The following is a 20,358-nucleotide window of genomic DNA, read 5'->3' on the forward strand; positions in this document are numbered from 1 at the left end:
TTTGAAAAACAACGCCCTCAGAAAACAGTGATATGTCCGTTGATTCATAGTTATCTATCTCCACAGAGGATCAGCATCCTTCTATTCTGATCTTCACATTCTCCACAGGATATAGATGCACAGGATGCCTGTCCCTCTGTGAGAATGTCTCATGAATGACAAAGGTTCAGAGATTAATTAATTACCCATGACAAACTTCGGAAATCAAAGAAAGTCTACTAGATCATCCCATATGTTTCTCTTTTTTGTAACTTCCGGTACTTAACAGTTTTGTCTCAGTTTATATTTTTAAATAAACAAGTGTACTTTCTTTGATGTAGTATTCAAAAATTGCCTACACCTGTTATTTCTATTATACAATACTTTCTGAATTTCTAGACCAGAACTTAGCATCATGATTGGGAATAGATGTGCTCTGGTATATGAAGTCATGAATCCTGTGTCCTAAGAAGTTATATTATTTCCTGCTGTGTTAGCAGAAGAAGAAGGGTTTGGTGGCTTCTAGGACTCTGGGCATAGGCTAAAGGGATCCTAACCTAAAGCTGATTGACGACTGATCATGCTCTTCACCACTATATATCTCGATTTTATATACTATAATTTAGAAATAATATCTATATCTCCTTTTGCAGAGGTGCCCCTAATACATTATTTTGGATGAGTGAAGATAGAAAAATGGGGTTTATAACAGGTCTCTAACTTTTTTATACACCGGATTATATGAAGAAGAACACAGCATCAGGATTGGAGGAGCACTCATTAAGAACCTGCAGTAGGCAGATGACACAACCTTCCTTGCAGAAAGCAAAGAGGACTTGAAGTACTTACTGATGAAAATCAAACACCACAGCCTTCAGTATGGGTTACACCTCCACATAAGGAAAACAAAAATCCTCACAATTGGACCAAGAAGCCACATCATGATAATCGGAGAAAAGACTGAAGTTGTCAAAGATTTCATTTTATTTGGTTCCACAGTCAACATCCATGGAAGCAGCAGTTGAGAAATCAAAAGATATGCATTGGACAAATCTGCTGCAAAAGACCTCTTTAAAGTGTTGAAAAGCAAAGATGTCTCCTTGAAGACTCAGGTGTGCCTGACCCAAGTTACGGTGTTTTCAGTCACCTGCTACGCATGTGAAACTTGGATGATGAATGAGGAAGACTGAAGAGGAATTGAGCCTTTGAATTGTGGTGTTGGAGAAGAATATTGAATATACCATGGACTGTCAAAAAAACAAATAAATCTGTCTTGGAAAAAGTACAACCAGAATACTCCTTAGAAGCAAGGATGGCGAGACTACATCTCAGGTACTTTGGAAGTGTTGTCAGGATGGATCAGTTCGTGGAGAAGGACATCATACTTGATAAAGTAGGGGGTCAGCTCAAAAGAGGAAGACCCTGAAGGAGATGGATTGACACAGTGGCTGCAACAATGAGCTCAAGCATAAGACTGATTGTGAGGATGGTACAGGACCAGGCAATGTTTCGTTCTATTGTACATAGGGTTTATTGTGAGTCAGAACCAACTTGATGTCACCTAACGACACCATGCCTTGCATGTGAAAGCCCAGTTATGTTCTTGTGTTGGTGGTAGAAGTTCTAGAGAGGAAGAAGAAACTTGCAAGTATTTTTATGGCACTCTGCTGGAGTCAAATTTGCTTCTTTCTGACTGCATAAAGCAAGTCAGAATACCAGAGATTCTGTAAAAGGACATTAAGAAGGGCAAGGCTATAGAAAAAAAGGCTATATAGAAAAAAAGGCTATAGGTAGGGAAAAATCAGGGCCATTGATACAATGAGTCTAATACAGTAATTGCTCCCTCCAAAATTCTCATAGAAATAACCAACGGAGAATTTAAATAGTACTTATACATATGCCCTAGTGGTGCAGAGGTTAAGAGCTAAGGCTGCTAACCAAAAGATTGGCACTTGAAATCCACCAGCCACTCCTTGGAATTCCTACGGGGCAGTTCTACTCTGTCCTATAGGGTCACTATGAGTCAGAATCGACTCGACAGCAATGGGTTTGCTTTTGGTTTTTATGTAGGTGCCCTGGTGACTCAGTGGTTAAACACTCAGCTGCTAACTGAAAGGTCGGTGTTTTGAACCCATCGCCTTGAAGTGGGAGAAAGAGGTAGTAGTCTGCTTCCATAAAGATTACAACCTTGGAAACCATCTAGGGCAATTTTGCTGTGTCAACAAGTGTTGCTATGACTTCTAAATGACTCTATGGGAACGAGTTAGTTTTTGGTTTTTATGTTCTACTTGGGAGTCCCTGGGAGGCACCAACTGTTGAGCACTGGACTAATAACGGAAAAGCTGGTGGTTCAAACCCACTCAGAGGCACCTTGGATGAAAAGCCTCGTGATCTGCTTCTGAAAACCCTATGGAGCAGTTCTCTGCAACATGTGGGGTCGCCATGAGTCTCGATCAACTCCATGGCAACTAACAAGAACAACAACAGACCTATACATCTTTGCTAAAATCCAGAGCAATATGCTTCTTTCCAGGACAGAAACTCAGGCGGATTTCTGCAAGACAGAGTGTATGTCAAAAAGAGATTTGGGAGTAAGGGCTGACACTCAATACACTCTTTAATGGCAAAGAAACCCTCCTGTGGAGTAACAGGTAAAAGCATGGAGCAATGAGGACACAGGTCAGAGTGAACACTGGTCATGTAGTGTGGTGCATACAGATGCAAGTCCACTCATCACAGGGAGGAAGTTCCTGAAGTTGGCACACCAAGTGGCTTACTGAGGTGTTCGCTCTCAGAGCTGCTGCAACTGACTCCCCAGGTTGTTGGTTATTCAACTTGGAGAAGGAGGTGATATCTTAGATAGTTTTAGGCTGCTTGGATTTTTGGCAAGCTGACTATGGCAAGATTTAAAGCTTATGGGCTTTAGGTCCTTACAGTCTCTGCTTAGTCTGGTACCTTAGGCACATAGTCTCCAAAGAAAACCTTCATGACCACTCTGTGCATCCCAGCAGCATTTCTCCTTGGAGAATAATGTGCAAAGTTCCCACCGAGCCTTAGGAAATGAGTAAGTGTGGAGACAGAATCTTGAACTGCCTTAAAACCAAACCCAGAGCTGTTGAGTCAGTTCTGACTCATGACAACTCCTGTGGTACAGGGTAGAATTGCTTCATAGAGTTTTCTTGGCTATGATTAATATGGAAGCAGATTGCCAGGCCTTTCTTCCATGGTGCTGCTGGATGGGCTGAAACCTGCCATCCTTTAGGTGAGAGAATGAGCACAGATGTTTCCACCAACCAGGAACCTTTCGAGTCACTTGTTGTTTGTTGCTATCATGTCGAACCTGAATCATGGTGACCCCCATGTGTGTAGAGTAGACCTACTCCATAGCATATTCAAGGTGGTGACTTTTGGAAGCAGATTGCCAGGCCTGTCTTAGAAGGTGTCTTTGAGTGTGTTAGAACCTCCAACCTTTGGCTACTAGCTGAGTGCACAGGTGTCGTCTATTTGTTCTTATTGTTAGATGGCATCAAGTCGATTCCTAATCACAATGACCCTATGTACCACAGAATCAAACAGTGCCTGGTCCTGCACCATCTTACAATCGTTGTTACACTTGAGCCCACTGTTGCAGTCACTGTGTCAGTCCGACTTGTTGAGCATCTTCCTCTATTCCACTGAACATGTACTTCACCAAGCATGATGTCCTTCTCCAGGGACTGATCCCTCCTGACAACATGTACAAAGTATGTAAGATGCAGTCCTGGCATCCTTGCTTCTAAGGAGCATCCTGGAGGTACTTCCTCTTAGACAGATTTGTTCATTCTTTTCGTTCCTCATGGTGTCTTCAATATTCTTCACCAAGACCACAATTCAAAGGCATCAATTTGTCTTTGATCTTCCTTATTCAATGTCCAGCTTTCACGTGCATATGAGGAGATTGAAAATACCATGGTTGAGGTCCAGTGCATTTTAGTCTTCAAGGTGACATCTTTGCTTTTCAACACTTTAAAGAGGTCTTTTGCAGAAGATTTGCCCAATACATATCTTTTGATTTCTCGACTACTGATTCCATAGGTGTTGATTGTGGACCAAGTAAAAGGAAATCTTTGACATCTTCAGTCTTTTCTCCGATTATCATGACGTGGCTTATTGGTCCAGTTGTAAGGATTTTTGTTTTCTTTATGTTGAGATGGAATCCATATTGAAGGATGCAGTCTTTGATCTTCATCAGTGTTTCAAGTCCTCTTCACTTTCAGCAAGAAAGCTTGTGTCATCTGCATAACACGGGTTGTTTCTGAGTCTTTCTCAAATGCTGATCCTGAGTTCTTCTTCATATAGTCCAGCTTCTCAGATTATTTCCTCAGTATTTTTTATACAGATTAAAGAGGTATGGTGAAAGGATACAACCCTGACGCACAGCTATCATGACTTAGCTACTCAGTATTCCTAGGTTCTGTCCAAACAACTGCCTCTTGATCTATGTACAGTTCCTTATGAGCACAATTAAGTGTTCTGGAATTCCCGTTCTTCTCAATGTTATCCATAATTTGTTATGATCCACACAGTCAAATGCCTTTGCATGGTCAATAAAACACTGGGAAATATCCTTCTGTTATTCACTGCTTTCAGCCAGGATCCATCTGACATCAGCAATGATATCCCTGGCTCCATGTCCTCTTCTGAATTCAGCCTGAACTTACGTCAGTTCCCTGTCTATATACTGCTACAGCTGCTTTTGAATGGTCTTCAGCAAAATTTTGCTTGCCAGTGATATTAACGATACTGTTTGGAAATTTCTGCATTCGGTCGGATCTCCTTTCTAGGTAATAAGCATAAATATAGATCTCTTCCTGTAGGTTGGTCAGGTAGGTGTCTCCAAAATAACTTGGCATAGACAGTGAGCATTTTTATCAGCTTCTGCAGTCCGATATTGATCAAACATGCAGTCAGGAGACATTGATAATTACTGGTGACTGGAATTCAAAAGTTGGAAATAGAGAAGAAGGATCAGTAATAGGAAAATATGGCCTTGATGATACAAACAGTGCTGGAGATCAAATGATATAATTTTGCAAGATCGATGACTTCTTTAGTGCAAACACCTTTTTTCACCAACATAAATAGTGGCTATTTTTTTTTTATACACATGGACCTCTAACTAGATGAAATACACAGGAATCAAATCAAATACATCTGTGGAAAGAGACAATGGAAAAGCTCAATATCATCAGTCAGAAGAAGCCCAGAGGCCAACTCTGGAGCAGGCCATCAATTGCTCATATGCAAGTTCAAGTTGAAACTGAAGAAAATCAGAGCAAGTCCATGAGAGCCAAAGTATGACCTTGAGTATATCCCACCTAAATCTAGAGACCATGTCAAGAATAGATTTTAGGCGATGGACACTAATGATGGAAGACCAGACAAGTTGTGGAATGACATCAAGGACATCACACATGAAGAAAGCAAGAGGTCATTGCAAAGACAGGAAAGAAAGAAAAGACCAAAGTGGATGTCAGAGAAGACTCTGAAACGTCCTCTCAAACGTCGAGCAGCTAAAGCAAAAGGAGGAAATGATAAAGTAAAAGAAATGAATAGAAAATATCAAAAGGTGGCTTGAAATGACAAAGTAAAGTGTTATAATGACCTATGCAAAGAGCTGGAGATAAAAACCAAAAGGGAAGAACATGCCTGGCATTTCTGAATCTGAAAGAACTGAAGAAAAAATTCAAGCCTCAAGTTACAGCAGTGAAGGATTCTATGTGGAAAACATTAAATGACGCAGGAAGCATCAAGAGGTTGGAAGGAATACACAGATTCATTACACCAAAAAGAATTAGTTTATGTTCAGCCATTTCAAGAGGTAGAATATGATCAGGATCTGATAATAATGAAGGAAGAAGTCCAAGTGGCACTGAAGGCATTGGCAAAAAACAAGACTATTTTACCCAGCACCACAGAAATGAACTTATTATAAAAGCATTCAATCATTGAACTGGCTTGGTATTCATTCACTCTTTCACTTCTTACCCTAACGATATTTAATGGGTGCCTACTAGTATGCCAAGCGCCGAAAGCGAAAGAATAACACACACACCCTTCTTAAGAATCTCACAGTTTAGTAGGGCACATGATATAAAAATAAGTAATTTCAATATACAATGCAAAAATAAAAGTATATTCAATAGATGGTGCCGAGCTACAACCGATGACCGCACTGACAGGGAACACAACAGAGAACCTCTGAGGGAGCAGGAGAGCCGTGGGATGCAGACCCCAAATTCTCATAAGACCAGACTTAATGGTCTGACTGAGACTGGAAGGACCCCGGTGGTCATGGCCCCCAGACCCTCTGTTGGCCCAGGACAAGAACCATTCCCGAAGCCAACTCTTCAGACATGGATTGGCCTGGACAATGGGTTGGAGAGGGATGCTGGTGAGGAGTGAGCTTCTTGGATCAGGTGGACACTTGAGACTATGTTGACATCTCCTCCTTGGAGGGGAGATGACAGGGTGGAGGGGGTTAGAAACTGGCGAAAAGCACACGAAAAGAGAGAGTACAGGGAGAGAGCAGACTGTCCCATTAGGGGGAGAGTAATTGGGAGTGTGTAACAAGGTGTATATGGGTTTTTGTGTGAGAGACTGACTTGATTTGTAAACTTTCACTTAAAGCACAATTATTTAAAAAAAGGTACATTCAAAGCACATGATGGTTTTAAATCCTGCGACTAACATCTAAGGTAGAGTTACACCATTATAACCAAATTGTCTTATATTCCTTACATATACCAAAAAACCACACCCTTTGCCGTCAAGTTGATTCCGACTCATTCCGACCCTATAGGACTAACTGGAAGAGATCCATATTTGTGCCCATTCCAAAGAAAGGTGATCCAACCAGATGTGGAAATTATTGAACAATGTCATTAATATCACACACAAGTAAATTTTGCTGAGCATCATTCAAAAACGGTCTCAGGTGTATATCAACAGGGGAATGCCAGAAACTCAAGCCGAATTCGGAAGAGGACATGGAATGAGGGGTATCATTGCTGATGTCAGATGGATCCTGGCTGAAAGCAGAGAATGCCAGAAAGATGTTACCTGTGTTTTGTCGACTATGCAAAGGCATTCAACGGTGTGGATCACAACAAATTCTGGATAACATTGCAAAGAATGGGAATTCCAGAATGCCTACTTGTATTCATGAGGAGCCTGTGTGTAAACTAAGAGGCAGTTTTTTGAACAGAACAAGGGGATATAGTGTGGTTTAAAGTCAGGAAATGTGTGTGTCAGTATTGTATTCTTCATCCTTATTCAATCTATATGCTGAGCAAATAATCTAAGAAGTCAGATTATACAAAGAAGAAATCAGCATCAGGACTGGGGGAAGACTCATTGATAACCTGTGAAATGCAAATGACACAACTTTGCTTGCTGAAAGTGAAGAGGACTTGAAGCACTTGCTGATGAAGATCAAAGACCACAGCCTTCAGTATAGACCGCACCTCAACATAAAGAAAATCAAAATCCTTACAACTGGACCAATAAACAACATCATGATAAACAGAGGAAACATTGAAGTTGTCAAGGATTTCACTTTCCTTGGATGCACAATCAATGCCCAAGGAAGCAGCAGTCAAGAAACCATAGACATATCACATTGGGCAAATCTGCTGCAAAAGACCTCTTTAAAGTATTAAAAAGCAGGTGTCACTTGAAGTACTAAGGTGCACCTGACCCAAGCCATGCTATTTTCAATTGCCTTGTAGGCATGTGAAAGCTGGACAATGAATTAGGAAGACCAAAGAAGAATTGACACCTTTGAATTACGGTGTTTGTAAAGAATGTTGAACATGCTATGGACTTCTAGTAGAACCAAGAAATGTGTCTTGGAAGAAGTATAGTCAGAATGCTCCTTAGAAGTGAGGATGTTGAGGCCTCATCTCACGTACTTTGGATATGTTATCAGGAAGGACCAGTCCCTTGAGAAGGACGTCAAGGTTGGTAGTGGGTCATCAAAAAGGAGGAAGACCCTCAACGAGATGGATTGGCACAGTGGCTGCAACAATGGGCAGTATATCATTTTGTTGTATATGGAGTTGCTATGAGTTTGAACCAACTTGGCGACACCTAACAGCAGCACAGAGTAGAACTGCCACATGGGGTTTCCAAGGCCGTAGCCTTTAGAGAAGCAGACTGCCACATCTTTGTTCTATGGAGGGGCTGATGACTTTGAACAGCTGACCTTTCGGTTAGCAGATCAATGCTTAACCACTCTGCTACCAGGGCTTGTTGCCGTGGAGTGCATTCCAACTCATAGCAACCCTACAGGACACAGTAGAACTTCCCAATAGAGTTTCCAAGGAGTACCTGGTGAATTCAAACTGTTGATCTTTTACAATATTAACTCCCCACACCATAATTTTATTTTGGATTGTTTGATGAGTTAAAATGTGCCCCCTGTTGCCATCAAGTCGATTCTGACTCATAGTGACCCTATAGGACAGAGTAGAACTGCCCCATACAGTTTTCAGGGAGCACCTGGTGGATTCAAACTGCCAACTTTTGATTAGCAGCTGAAGTTCTTAACCACCGTGCCTCAAGGGTTTCCTAAAAAATGCCAAGCCAAAAATAAATAAATAAAAGTAGGTAAAATATTTATCTGATCTCTGAATAGGGAAGAACACTGTTTAGAATAATTGGAAGAATTAGAACGATTTGGTGTAAAAAAATGAAATTTTCTTAATATTAAGAAATCCCAAATAAAATTAAACGAAAATGGGAAATTAGGAAATAGGACTTGCAACAATACAACAAATCTCCTGTCTAGCAATTTATTTTTTGAAAATTTTCTAAGTATGAAACATTGACTTCAAGTTTATTTTTCAGAGCAATCACTTAGATTCTGATTAAATCCAATAGACACAAATTGTTCAAAGTGGAACATTATATAACCATTAATATAAAATTTATGATGATGTTTATGAATCATTTCAATAATATAAATGATAACATGTTGAGTGAGACAAGTATAATATTCCATGTGTAACAGAAAAGACTAAAAAACAAAAATCCTGAATGAAAAGTTTTAAATTAAGATGATATCTAGTATTAGAATCAATATTCTAATGATTCCTTGGTCTACAAAATGTATTCTGAACTTGAAGGAGCTGTAAGTGAAAATAGAATTAGCAAGGGAAAACTCCCACATTTCTACTGCCCTCACCCTAGAGAACAATTACCTGGACAGGATAATTAGCTCTCCTCTCTCCACTTTGAGCCTAAGGAGGGATTTAAGTGAACCTCAGGTGGAAGCACCTCCCTTATCATGGATGGCCAGATTACATGGTCAAAGCAGAGTCTGGAGGAGGCAGATTCCCATAGGCAGGTTCCCGTTAGAAGATAATTACAAGTAAGTAATCAATGAATTTCCCAGGGATCTGGGGCACCTCAAGAGTCAGGACCTGGAGGGAGACATGAATGGTGCTGGATTTCCCAGAGTCCAATGGACTAGACAACTGCCAGTAGGCCACCTTCCTCACAAAATCCGGGTGGCCCTGCGGTCATCAGTAGCATGTGGTGGCACAGTAACATTGGCGTTCCATGAACCTGCCTGCCATTTTGGGACCCTCCCTCCTCCACAGAGCTATGTCTTTGTATTTACCAGCTGTCTTCTCTCTTTGTGCCACAGATATGCTCAGATCTCAGGTCTTTTCTACTGGGAAGTTAAATGTTTTCTCTCGATAGAGAGGTATAACAGAAATAAAAGTATGCAGCTAGGTGAATAATACCTTGGATTTAGGAATTTGCCATCATGGTATGAAGGGAAGTGTGCTGTGCTTCCTCGTACCTTTTCTCCCCATGCCCTTATCATGTTCTAAAAGATTGTATTTCCTAACAGCTGCATTTATTATGTAATAATTTCTTTACTTAGTATAATTAAAGCAATAGTTTAGGGTTTCTGTTTGCTTAGCATAGTGTTCAATAGCAAGACTTTTATCGTTTACTGGTCTTGGACCCAAATCTCTGCACTGCCATTCATTAACTGCTTGACTCTGATGAGTTATTTACCCTGCTGGTGCCTCAGTTTCTCCATCTGTAAACTGAGGAAAATGATGCCCATAGAGAATAGATGAGAAGATGTATGTGAATTGTTGAGAACTGTGCCTGGCACAAAAAGTAAAAAAAGCGGTCAATAAACAGAAACCATTCAAATTAGTACAAGTTAACACACCAAATTATAATTCTAGCAAGCAAAGAAACTTACATTTTAATTATCCTGAATCAAAAGATAATCTCATTTAGTACAAGGAATATTGAGAATCGCTCTGCATTCCTACCGTTCAACTGTTGTTGGTGGTGGTTGCCATCAAGTCGATTCCGACTCACGGCAACGCGACTTGGGACAGAGTACAACCGCTTCCCTGGGTTTTCTTGGCTGTAATCCTCATGGAAGCAGATCACCAGGGCTTTCTTCAGTGGAGGTTTACAAACAGCAACTTTTAGTTTAGCAACCAAGAGCAAACCATGTGTGCCACCTAAGCGTTTCAGGCATGTTCGGAAATGATTGAGGTAAGAAGTGGCATTCTAAATCTTTTACTGTCCTTTTAGTTCTTACTCCTTCAGAAGTCATCCTTGGTGTTGTAGTTGGAAACCCTCTTTCGAGTTTCTGATTTGACAACGTTAGCCACTTCTCTCCATGCACTTAGCGCTCTTAGGGAACTGGTCACTTTGTGGTCAATCACCATTTCTTCAGATATCTGCTTAGCAAGATGAACTTTCTTATTCAAAAACCATTTCTATCACCTCTAACTGCTAATTGTTTAGAGCATGAAGAGGAATCAGATAAAGTGACTGTTTCAGTAACGTTTATTTCTACTCCAAAAGAAAATCTTTAAGAGAGAAGTATTTTTAAAAAAAATTATTTTAATTACGATTAACCATAATAACAAGAATCCATGATCTCAATTTTAAACAATGCTAACATAATAACATATAATACCTTTTACCATGGCTTTCTAAAACACACTACAACATCTGGTTGAAAAGTAAAATGGCTTAGATAATTAAAAAATTAGCCTACAGTGATAAAACGAGTGCCGTCGAGTCAATTCCGACTCATAGCGAACCTGTAGGACAGAGTAGAACTGCCCCACAGAGTTTCCAAGGAGCGCCTGGGGGATTCAAACTGCCGACCCTTTGGTTGGCAGCTGTAGCATGTAACCACTATTTATTTTTCATGAATTGACCAATTGTCTCAAGTTTTAGAAATGTGCCTTCATAGTTTTGAAGTGTTTTCATCAAAGGTACTACAGAATTTTTGATCGGCTGCATTGAATTCTGGGTGGATTCCCAAGGTTTCCTAGCTCATAATGATAGTAGAAATGGGAGTTGATATGTCTGTGCATGAACACATAAGATTTTTCATGCCCAACATTGTTTCTTTGCTTGGCCATGTGACTTGCTTTGGCCAATAAAACATCAACGAACGTGATACAGTAGAGACCTGATAAGAATTTTCCACTGGGGCTTGCTCTCTTGGAACTCTGAGATCACCATCCTTAGAGGAATCCTGGATGAAAGGCCATGTAGGTGGAAAATGCCAGCCATCGCAGTTAGGGACCAATGCATATGAGTGAAGTTACCTTGGACCCTCCAGCCTCAAGTCATCTACCAGCAAGCTGCAGTCACATAAGTGATCTCAGGTGAGACCAACATAGCAACCGTCCAATTAACCAACAAAACTGTAAGAAATGATAAGCAGTTGGTGTTTTAAGTCACTAATTTCGAGATGGTTTGTTATGCAGTGATAGATAACTGATACATTAGGTGTTAAATAAATATTCAAAAATATTTATTTTTGCCTGAAAGTACAGCTTAAAGTCTAATGGGGAAACTCATAAAAATAGGAGAGCAGTGAGATTCTTGCTGTACTAGAATAGGAGGTGAAGTGAGTGAGAGCATCCACAAGGGAGCTCCTGACTCCCAGCAAAGACTTTCCAGAGTAGACAAAAAAATATGCTTCCCTTTATGTATTCTGTAATTCCCCCTTCATATCAAATTGAATATTTTCTTTGCCCTCCTTTCTAAAGATATACAAAGAACAATGAGGATTTTTTTAAATCTACTTTTCATCTTTCTTCTACTGCTTCCCAAATGATGGTTTTACTTCACTGCCTTGCAGATGTCTGATAGTCAACAAACAACACACATGTCCTGAACAGCAGAGAGCGCTGTCGTAGGTAATTCTGTGGCTCCTAAGCAGTGAATTAATTTGAGCTTTCTTATGAGAGAGAAATAAGTGGAATACATGTAGCCAATAGGATATAAAGCATGATTCAGGAAATGTAACATTCTATTCCATTAAGATAGAAAGCAAGAAAAATGAGAACGATTATTTCTTTCCAAAATGAGCGTTAAACTGCTCTTGGTACCTTGTACTGTTCCCTTGGGTTGTAATCATGTGAATAATCCATTACAGAGCATTACTACCATCTATTCTCCAAAAGTTTAGAAATGGTCCTTTCCATTTTGGGCAATTGCTCACCTGCCTTTATTTCCAAACTTCTACACGTATTTTTATATAAATTGTGTTTTCGTTTGAGGTTCTAAAACCATTGCATCTGCAGTGAGTTCCTGTAGTAAAAAATTCTCAAAGAACACTGGATTTCCTCCTAGAGGTACAGTCAGCTTCCTGCTCTTGATGCCTTCCTGTTGACGTCACAGACGATCAGACCGCACTAGTGTTGCTTGACCAGTTGACCTATTTCACATGCTTGAAGGAAAGTGAGGAAGCAGTGTTTATCCCACAGCACTGGGACTCTTATTTTTAATCAGAGCCAGTGATAGTTTGTATGTCTTCGGGTTTAGATGGACAATGGAAAGTGAAAACAAACAACAAAAGGAAACTTGAAGTAAGAATAACATCAGGCATCAGCATGAAATATGCTCTCTGTTTACTTTTTCAGTTATGTCACCTGTCCCTCCCAGTCCAAAGCCAAACCCATTTCCCGTTGAGTTGATTCTGACTCATGGTGACCCCACGAGTTTATTATCATTAAATCATCGTCATCAATCATCATCATCTAAACATTTCCATTTCACGTCTCTTGTTTATCAGTGAATCAGAAAAAGTATATTTTGTGAATTTAACTTTTTTCTTTCTTTTGAATATTAATAATAAACCACCCAATGATACTAAAGGGCCAAAACCAAATCAATTTCACTGAAATCAAGTCTTTTTTTTTTTTTTTTAAGGGGTGCCATTGTTGGCATACATTTTTATTTATTTATTTTTTGTTATAATTTTTATTGTGCTTTAAGTGAAAGTTTACAAATTAAGTCAGTCTCTCACACAAAAACTTATATATACCTTGCTACATACTCCCAATTACTCTCCCCGTGATGATACAGTCTGCTCCCTCCCTCCACTCTCTCTTTTTGTATCCATTTCACCAGCTTCTAACCCCCTCTACCCTCTCATCTCCCCTCCAAGCAGGAGATACCAACATAGTCTCAAGTGTCCACCTGCTCCAAGAAGCTCACTCCTCACCAGCATCCCTTTCCAACCCATTGTCCAGTCCAATCCCTGTCTGAAGAGTTGGCTTCAGGAATGGTTCCTGTCCTGGGCCAACAGAAGGTCTGGGGACCATGACCGCTGGGGTCCTTCTAGTCTCAGTCAGACCACCAAGTCTGGTCTTTTTATGAGAATTTGGGGTCTGCTTCCCACTGCTCTCCTGCTCCCTCAGGGGTTCTCTGTTGTGTTCCCTGTCAGGGCAGCCATTGGTTGTAGCCTGGCACCATCTAGTTCTTCCGGTCTCAGGATGATGTAGTCTCTGGTTCATGTGGCCCTTTCTGTCTCTTGGGCTCATAATTACATTGTGTCCTTGGTGCTCTTCCTTCTCCTTTGATCCCGGTGGGGTGAGACTCATTGATGCATCTTAGATGGCTGCTTGCTAGCATTGAAGACCCCAGACGCCACTCTTCAAAGTGGGGTGCAGAATATTTTCTTAATAGATTTTATTATGCCAATTGACTTAGATGTACCCTGAAACCGTGGTCCCCAAACCCCTGCCCCTGCTACGCTGGCCTTCGAAGCATTCAGTTTATTCAGGAAACTTCTTTGCTTTTGGTTTAGTCCAGTTGTGCTGACCTCCCCTGTATTGTGTGTTAAAGTTTGGTGAGTTTTTTTTTTTTTTTTCTCCTGGAATTTTTTTTTTTAATAATTTTTATTGAGCTTTAAGTGAACGTTTACAAATCAAGTCAGTCTGTCACATATAGGCTTATATACACCTTACTCCATACTCCCACTTACTCTCCCCCTAATGAGTCAGCCCTTCCAGTCTCTCCTTTCGTGACAATTTTGCTAGTTTCTAACCCTCTCTACCCTCCTATCTCCCCTCTAGACAGGAAATGCCAACACAGTCTCTAGTGTCCACCTGATACAAGTAGTTCACTCTTCATCAGCTTCTCTCTCCTACCCATTGTCCAGTCGCTTCCATGTCATATGAGTTGTCTTTGGGAATGGTTCCTGTCCTGGGCCAACAAAAGGCTTGGGGACCATGACCGCTGGGATTCTTCTAGTCTCAGTCAGACCATTAAGTCTGGTCTTTTTATGAGAATTTGGGGTCTGCATCCCACTGATCTCCTGCTCCCTCAGGGGTTCTCTGTTGTGCTCCCTGTCAGGGCAGTCATCGGTTGTGGCTGGGCATCATCTAGTTCTTCTGGTCTCAGGATGATGTAAGTCTCTGGTTCATGTGGCCCTTTCTGTCTCTTGGGCTCATAGTTATCGTGTGACCTTGGTGTTCTTCATGCTCCTTTGATCCAGGTGGGTTGAGACCAATTGATGCATCTTAGATGGCCGCTTGTTAGCATTTAAGACCCCAGACGCCACATTTCAAAGTGGGATGCAGAATGTTTTCATAATAGAATTAGTTTGCCAATTGAAATCAAGTCTTTTTTATACATAATTTTATCTAATTTTTTGTTATTGATGTTCAGAATATATACAACAAAACATACATTAATTCAACAGTTTGCAAGCATTTCTACAAATCTCAAAATAATCTTAAGATCTGATGATTTCAAGGCACACATATCCAAGAAGACACGTGACAAAGCTAGTATTTGCAAAAGAATCTTTTGCCCAATTTCCTGAAATAAAAATTGATCACAAATTCAGGCATTTCTCTCTCTCTCTAATGAATGTGTTCTAAGCACATGTAACATGATTCAGATCTTAGTGTGGGAACATTCTCTGGGTCTTGTTGTGGTCTTGTCAGGGACATTGATAGATGGTATTGAGTCAGTGCAATTTTCTCTTTCTCCGTAATTAAATAATCCTCTTCCTTGGGTATCGAAATCACATTGATAATGTCTTATAATGCTGAATCACTCTTACTTCAGTGTGCTTGTCTACTATTATCACTGTTCCCTTAAACATAAAATGTTAATGACCTTGTTTTACAGATGAGGAAACTGAAAGTACAAAGAAGTCACAGCAATGTAAGGACAGAGCTGGGAACCTAAAATCTATGCCATCAGACCCAGCTTTTTCAATCAAGTTTGGTTAGTTTCTTAACCTCATAAAACTTTTTTTGAATATTATGTTTCTAAAAATTTTAATATCACCTCTTCTATAACCTTACTTAACAACTTCACCAAAGAAAAAATTTTCATCTATTATTTCTTCCCAAGTGAACGTAAAAATGAAATGCAATAAAATTCTATTTCATTGACCTTCATGAGTTCACTATAAAGATTTTCTGGAGGCATGAATATGAGAATCATCAAAAAGATCTCAGTGTGGAAAAATGAGGGAAGATTATTCTTACTAGTTACCAGAATGTTCTATAATTTATTCATAAAATAGGATGATAAATAGTTATTAAAATGCGGTACTGGCCTGAACGTATAGCATATGGACTGATGATTTCAAAAAATAGAACAGAATAGGAAATCAATAAATAATTACATCTACGTCATAACAATGATTTTATCAATGAAGAAACCATTCAGTTAGTTGTGTTGAGACAAGTGGATATCAGTTTGGGAAAACAATGGTAAAAAATGTCTCAGATTTATACTTCACATTATGCCCTGAAATGTCTGGGACATTTTAAATGTAAATATAAAAGTACAAAAAAAAAAAACCTTTCAAAGTATGTAAGAAAAAGTTGTCTTGTGTGAAAAAATCATTTTCAGAACCATAAAAAACACAGAAAATTGACTACCTAAAAGAATCTAAGGACATATTGCTTGGTAAAGTAGAGGGTCAGTGAAAAAGAGGGGGGCCCTCAACAATATGGATTGACAGAATGGCTACAACAATCAACTCAAGCATAGCAACGATTGTGAGGATGGTGCAGGACAGGGCAGCGTTTTGTTCTGTTGTGCATAGTGTTGCTATGAGTCAGAACTGACTTGATGGCACCTAACAACAAGAACCAAAAAGCACATACAGAAATATACTACATTAACATCATCGATAATTAACGGGAAGTTTGGAAATGTGTTAGCAAAACGTATGAAGGACGGAGAGTTAACATCCTTGATATATAAAAAACTCCTATGAATCAATAATGAACAATTTTCTAGACAAATGAGCAAAAGATACAGATGAACAAATCACTAATATAAGTGCAAATTAAAAATAATGGAATAATGTTTTCATCTGTAAGATTGTCAAAGATCAAAAATAAATAATTCTGGATGGCGTTAATAAAAGGGTGACAGGAGTATTGCCATGAAATCTTGATACTAGTGTAAATTGGTACAAACCTTTAGACAGTGATTTAGCAATGTGTGTGTATGTTTATAAAACCAAAACCAAACCCAGTGCCATCGAGTTGATTCCGACTCATAGCGACCCTATACCACAGAGTAGAACTGTCCCATAGGGTTTCCAACGAGCACCTGGATGATTCGAACTGCCAACCCTTTGGTTAGCAGCTGTAGCACTTAACCACTACACCACCAGGGTTTTTGTGTATGTTTATAGAAAGTAAAAATAAAAATACAGCCCAAACTATTAAGAGTAATTGGGAGATGTGATTTCTAAAGTTAAAATATTTTTTATAATTTTTCATGTTGTTAAAAAAGGTCTCTTGACTATGGGTCAACAAAGTTTCATAATATTAAAATAAAAAGCAAACCCCTTGCCGTCAAGTTCATTCTGAATGTTAAAATAGTCAATCATTAGTATGAGGACCTCTCTGCAGAGTAAAGAAACATCAAGACAATGGCTGGAGGAAGGAACAATACAGCAGTCACTAAGTTCATCCTCTTGGGATTCTCAGATTTTCCTGAATTCAAGATTGCCCTCTTTATAGTATTCCTTGGGATATACCTCTTGACAATGGCCTGGAACTTGGGTCTTATCACCCTCATCAAGATGGACTCCCATCTGCACACACCCATGTATTTCTTCCTCAACAAACTGGCTTTCTTCAATATATGCTATGTTTCTTCCACAGCCCCCAAGACGCTCTCAGACTTCTTCCAGGAGCAGAAATCCATCTCCTTCATGGGGTACATCATGCAGTACTTCTTCTTTTCTAGCTTCACCCTGACTGAGTGCTGCCTTCTGGCGGCCATGGCTTATGATCGATATGCTGCCATTTGCAGGCCTCTACTTTACACAGCCATCATGTCCCCTACCTTCTGTCTGCAGATGCTCATAGGATCTTGCGTAACTGGATTCTTTGGCTCATTTATACAGGTGTGTGCCTTACTTCAGCTCCATTTCTGTGGACCAAATGTCATTAACCATTTCTTCCGTGACCTGCCCCAACTGATGATCCTGTCTTACTCTGATACCTATTTCTTACAAGTTATCTTCTCTGTGCTCACAGTGATCTTTGGACTGATTTCTGTGCTGGTTATCATGATATCCTATGGTTATCTTGTTGTCACCATTTTGAAGATCACTTCAGCTGAAGGCAGGTCCAGGGCTTTCAACACCTGTGCTTCTCACCTGACAGCAGTAACCCTCTTCTACGGCTCAGGCACCTTTGTCTATTTATGGCCCAGCTCTGATGGTTCTCTTAGCCAAAGCAAGCTTGCTTCTATTTTATACACTGTACTGATTCCTATGTTAAATCCACTGATCTATAGTCTCAGAAACAAGGAAATCAAAGATGCCCTAAACAGATGGAAGAAGAGAATTTTCTCCTGACATTATTATTTTACAAGGTTTGCCTATATTATTCCAGGATAAGTGATACAAAATTTGGATATAGGTTTTAACCATATATAGTTTAGTATCACTTCAAGATTGGTGGCAAATACTATTTGAGTCTAGCTAGACTTTCATCTATTAATAAATAGTACTTACTGGTGTTTGTTAATGGGAATCTTAAGGCAGAATGTTTCTTTTCATCCTTATTTTTTAAATACTGCTTTTTTGTGTTTTTGATGAAAGTTTCCGCAGCAAATTCTGGTCCCTTTCGACAATTTCTACAGAGATTGTTCAGTGACATTTTTCACAATGTGTCAACTTTCTCTACATTGTGTTCTCATTGTTCCATGTCCAGTACTCCAGTTTCCCTGCTCCCTTATCTTCTCATCTTTCTTCTCCTGATATTATGGATTATGGGGTGCCTTTTAGGATCCAGGACAAAAAATACACAACAGTGTATGGGAAATGAACCTTATTAGCCTGTAGTAGGCTGTGTGTCTGTGTATCAGTATCTGCTTCCCCTCCCCACCCTAGAGCAGGATTATGCTTCTTCATCCCTTTGAATTTAGGCTGGAGCTTGGGATTTTTTTCTGGGAAATGAAACATGAGTGGGCATGACATATGCCACTTCTAGACAGAGCCTTTATAAATGTCCTTTCCTGCATAGTCTTCTTCCAGTGCTCCCACTAGTGGATGACCCAGGGTAAGGACAACCTCAACTGACCCTAAGATGGATATGTAGTAATATTGAGAAATAAAACTTTATTTTGAATTGGCGGTCAAGACAGCATATCTTTGTCTATTGTAACTACTACAGAAATTGAACAGGTAGTGGTGTGGTATTGTTTTAAAAAAATTAAACCTTTAGCATTTGTGTCATTAGAGCTAGGCTGTGGGTGTGAAAGAATCTTACTGCAAGCTAGAAGGATGCTAATTCATGTTTGGTGCAATAAAGTCTTTGGTACAACTCTTATGTCAGGGTAGACAGAGGATTTGTTAAACAAGACATAAAAAGGGCAAACCATGAAGGATTGATAAATTTAACTTGAATTTATCTAACCAACACCATAACCAGTTTCTGTCAAGTCAATTTTGAATCATAGTGACCCTATAGGGTTTCCAAGGCTGTAAATCTTTCGGGGAGCAGACTGCCACATCATTCTCCCTTTGTTCGTGTCACCGGATGAAAACTTCACTCTCTCTTTGCCACTTGAGATACTCCAGCATCCTGCTTGGGTCTTGTGTGTTTCTCTTGTTTCTCAGAAAGTTTTATCATTCAATAAGAACCCTTTGTTTTCTTTTTGGCAGAGTGTAAGTCTGGTGCTTCACTATGAGAATATGGGACTCCCCATTTACAGGAAATACAGAGGAAAACATATTAAAGTACACTCTGGAGTGGCAATCAGCAAACTCCAGGCTTTGAGATTATCCACAGGACAAACATGAGTTTCAAAGAGAAAGAGAGAGAAAGGGAAAAAGTGAAATACTGGCTAAATTTAACTTAGCATTCAGGGACGAACACCTGAGTGATAAAATTATGAAAAGAAATTGAGGAAGTGGTTATCATGAAATCAGGCTCCCTTAAGTGGGAAGGAGGGGCTATGATTGGTGGGGTAGGTGCAGGGCTTCTGGAGCGGATGGAAAAGTGTTGTCTTCTTACCTGGGTGCTGGCTACAAGGGTGTTCTCATAATAACTCATTAAGCTGTACCTTTCTTTTATGCCATTTTCTCTATCTGAGTTACTTTAAAGAATCAAGTTTAAAAATGATCGATAAAAGGTAAAATATCAGATTATAGTTATGTTGTAGTTAATATATGTATTATATATATAGTCACAGCTGGGGGCGATCAGGAATATCTGAGTTCCAGGTACATTATTATTAAAAATAAAATTGAATACAAGGTAAATCTCTGACAGACAGGAAACTATTAGATGAATAAAACTTTGAATAATATATTATTCAGACATTAATATAGTATTTATAAAATTTTGAAAAGATATCAAAATAACATTGTATAAGAAAATGTGAATAAAGAACTGTACATATAATATGACCTCAGCTTTTGTAACAGTATGAACAGAATAAATAGAGAAATTAAAAAGACTTTGTAAAGACTTTTAAGAGCTGGATGACCACACAACCTGGTTTATGCTTGTTGTCCTGACATTATCATTAATAACACCACCCCCTCTTCATGTC

At 39.4% G+C, this 20,358-nt stretch overlaps 1 protein-coding gene across 1 annotated transcript; it reads left to right on the forward strand.

Annotated features, from left to right (window-relative positions):
• The first annotated feature begins 16,960 nt into the window (after positions 1–16,960).
• On the forward strand, positions 16,961–18,287 carry LOC100662914 (olfactory receptor 5AN6-like). The gene has a single exon (XM_003422747.3). It carries the CDS (start codon positions 17,219–17,221, stop codon positions 18,152–18,154), a length of 936 nt encoding a protein of 311 aa, XP_003422795.2. The 5' UTR covers positions 16,961–17,218; the 3' UTR covers positions 18,155–18,287.
• The last annotated feature ends 2,071 nt before the right edge of the window (positions 18,288–20,358 follow it).

The sequence above is a fragment of the Loxodonta africana genome, chromosome 7 (assembly GCF_030014295.1).
Source record: "Loxodonta africana isolate mLoxAfr1 chromosome 7, mLoxAfr1.hap2, whole genome shotgun sequence".
Lineage (NCBI taxonomy): Eukaryota > Metazoa > Chordata > Mammalia > Proboscidea > Elephantidae > Loxodonta > Loxodonta africana.